Genomic DNA, 2,500 nt, shown 5'->3' with positions numbered 1-2,500 from the left:
GACATCTCAAATCTGAAGCACTCAGGGGGCCCGCAGGCCCAAGTGGCAGTAGGGCACACTGCAAAAAAGTCCATGCCCTTGAAGCTTATAAAACGAATAGCAGAGGCAGCAGCAGAAGCCAGTGGAGCAGCTTCAGAGACGAGGCAGGGCAGTGGCAACCAGACAAGAGAAATATTATCAACTCTAGCTCATCAATTGACATGATGCATTTATATATATATATTATTGATTGATTTGTTGATTGATTGATTGATTGATTGATTTGTTGATTGATTGATTGATTGTTTGGTTGTTCTTTACCAAAGCTGATGATCATTAGCCGTGGTTACACTTAATATGCTTTTTGTGAGCACAGATTTCATTTTGCATGTCTGAACAATATTAGGTACAGTCTACAGTATGTTAAAAGATACATGCAGACAATGCTGCAAAATCGAAATATACTTGTACTGTATATTACCTGGTTATTACAAGACCTAATCACAAGTCAAGGTCTGGAGACCTACCTACTGTAAATACCGTAGGGGGTGGGTGGTTTACGATCGACAACGGCTGTTTATTGGGCCTTACGAATGTGTATCATTTGGCATACGTAGTCATACCCAATTGTGCCAGCTATATCTATTCAAATAAATTGCAGTCGTCACAGTTTTCCACGCCTCCCTGCTCTCCGATTGGAGAGAGACAGGGACCATGATCTGGTACCATCACTGAGGGTAGACTCCATGCTGTCTTTCAGATCGGAGCGATTGTGCAAAGCAGCATGGGATTTCCCAGGCTAGTATATACTGTATATGTATTTAGTGCATAAACTCAGGCATTGTGCTTGCTTGGGCTACCCTCTTTTCTAAAGGGAGCGTTGAGTGGTTGCAGTCCTGCGTTCGACAAAGCATTATAACAAGGGCCAACTGCAAAAATCTCCAGCTTCCCTGTGGAACAGCAGTGCTAGCAGTCAATGGAGAAGCAAGCATACATAATGCACAACGTTTGCAAATTATATATCTGTGTGTAAGGCAACTGAAGGGTTATAGGTCAATGAAACGTGGAAGCGTGTTTGCTGAATGCTGAATCTAGGGATGTACAGGATAATGTGTGTGACTCTGTGAAGCGCATATGAATGTTTTGTGGGTTTTTTGTGAATGTTACAGGTCTGATGACTGTGTATGTGCGCCTTGTGTGTATGTGTGTCTGAATTTAGTTTAAGTAAGTGTGGCATGAATTTGTGTGTGCGATTGTTTCCTGAATATGTCTAAGTGTGAGTGACTGACTGTGTGTGTGTGTGTGTGTGTGTGTGTGTGTGTGTGTGTGTGTGTGTGTGTGTGTGTGTGTGTGTGTGTGTGTGTGTGTGTGTGTGTGTGTGTGTGTGTGTGTGTGTGTGTGTGTGTGTGTGGGTGTAACAGTGTGTCCTCTTACTCTCTGAGGTCTGCATGATGAGGGTCTTGCTGTACTGTCCCACCCCGCTGCTGTTGTAGGCCTTGACGCGGGACTTGTAGGTGCTGTTGAAGTGGAGGCCGTCCACCGTGCAGATGGTCTCTGTGCCCACATACACTTCCTGAAAATCACACACACACACACACACACACACACACACACACACACACACACACACACACACACATGCACGCACAGACAACCAGGCAGGCAGGCAGGCAGACAGACAGACACAGACACAGACACAGACACAGACACACGCACGCGCACACGCACACGCACACGCAAGCACACACACACACACACACACACACGCACGCACACGCACACGCACACGCACACGCACACGCATACGTACACGCACACACACACAAATTAGTCTCTCTCTGTTAGCCCAAGCAGATAAATACTCATCTGTGTCTCTCTCGTCTGCCCGTTTGTCTCTGATGGATTGGCCAAACTAAACAGCAGAAGCCAACAAACTCGGTTCCCTCTCCCTTACAACCGAACCAGACTGACTCAGACCTCCATAAAACTGCCAGGACTTCTTTCAAAGGCCTTCTTTATTACTTTCCCCTGACTGGACACCAATTACAGCTAAATGGCTTCTCAGAGAACACTGAGCACCCACTTCATTCTCCTCCAATGCTCTGTGTCTGAAAATGGCCAGAGCCTAACAGCATACCAGTCTTTTTCAATAAATTATTTTTTATCATTACTAATTCCACTTGCTGTGTAAGAATACGTTTTATTGCAGGTGAAACATTCCTAATTCAAATGAAAGTGCAGAGTAAGTCGTTCTCATCAGTCTTTTAGTCAAAGTTAAATTTCGTTATATTGCATTAGCATTGGAAACACAGGAACCATTCACTCCAGTGTGTTGCGTAAATTACTTGAATGATGTTTAAACTTCTTTGAAGCTGTTTGAAGTTTTTGCGAGTATTACATTAGCTACATCTTTTATAAAATGGCAATTATTTTTAGACATTTTAATGTTAGACATTAGCTTTGATTTGACTTAACACTAAGGGTCACGTCTCATTGAAATGTAAAAATTAAAACATTTCCT

General features: G+C 43.6%; 1 protein-coding gene across 1 annotated transcript in view; it reads right to left on the bottom strand.

Moving 5' to 3' along the window:
- Nucleotides 1-2,500, bottom strand: part of trim9 (tripartite motif containing 9) — a 75,451-nt gene that overhangs the window by 9,637 nt on the left and 63,314 nt on the right. The window contains exon 7 of the mRNA XM_063224209.1: nucleotides 1,414-1,552. Coding sequence (XP_063080279.1) covers nucleotides 1,414-1,552 — 139 coding nt within the window. The remainder of the gene's footprint in view (nucleotides 1-1,413; nucleotides 1,553-2,500) is intronic.

This window comes from Engraulis encrasicolus, chromosome 19 (assembly GCF_034702125.1).
Source record: "Engraulis encrasicolus isolate BLACKSEA-1 chromosome 19, IST_EnEncr_1.0, whole genome shotgun sequence".
Classification (NCBI taxonomy): domain Eukaryota; kingdom Metazoa; phylum Chordata; class Actinopteri; order Clupeiformes; family Engraulidae; genus Engraulis; species Engraulis encrasicolus.
Note: the sequence above shows the minus strand (reverse complement) of the source record. Positions and strands in the feature narration are given on the sequence as shown.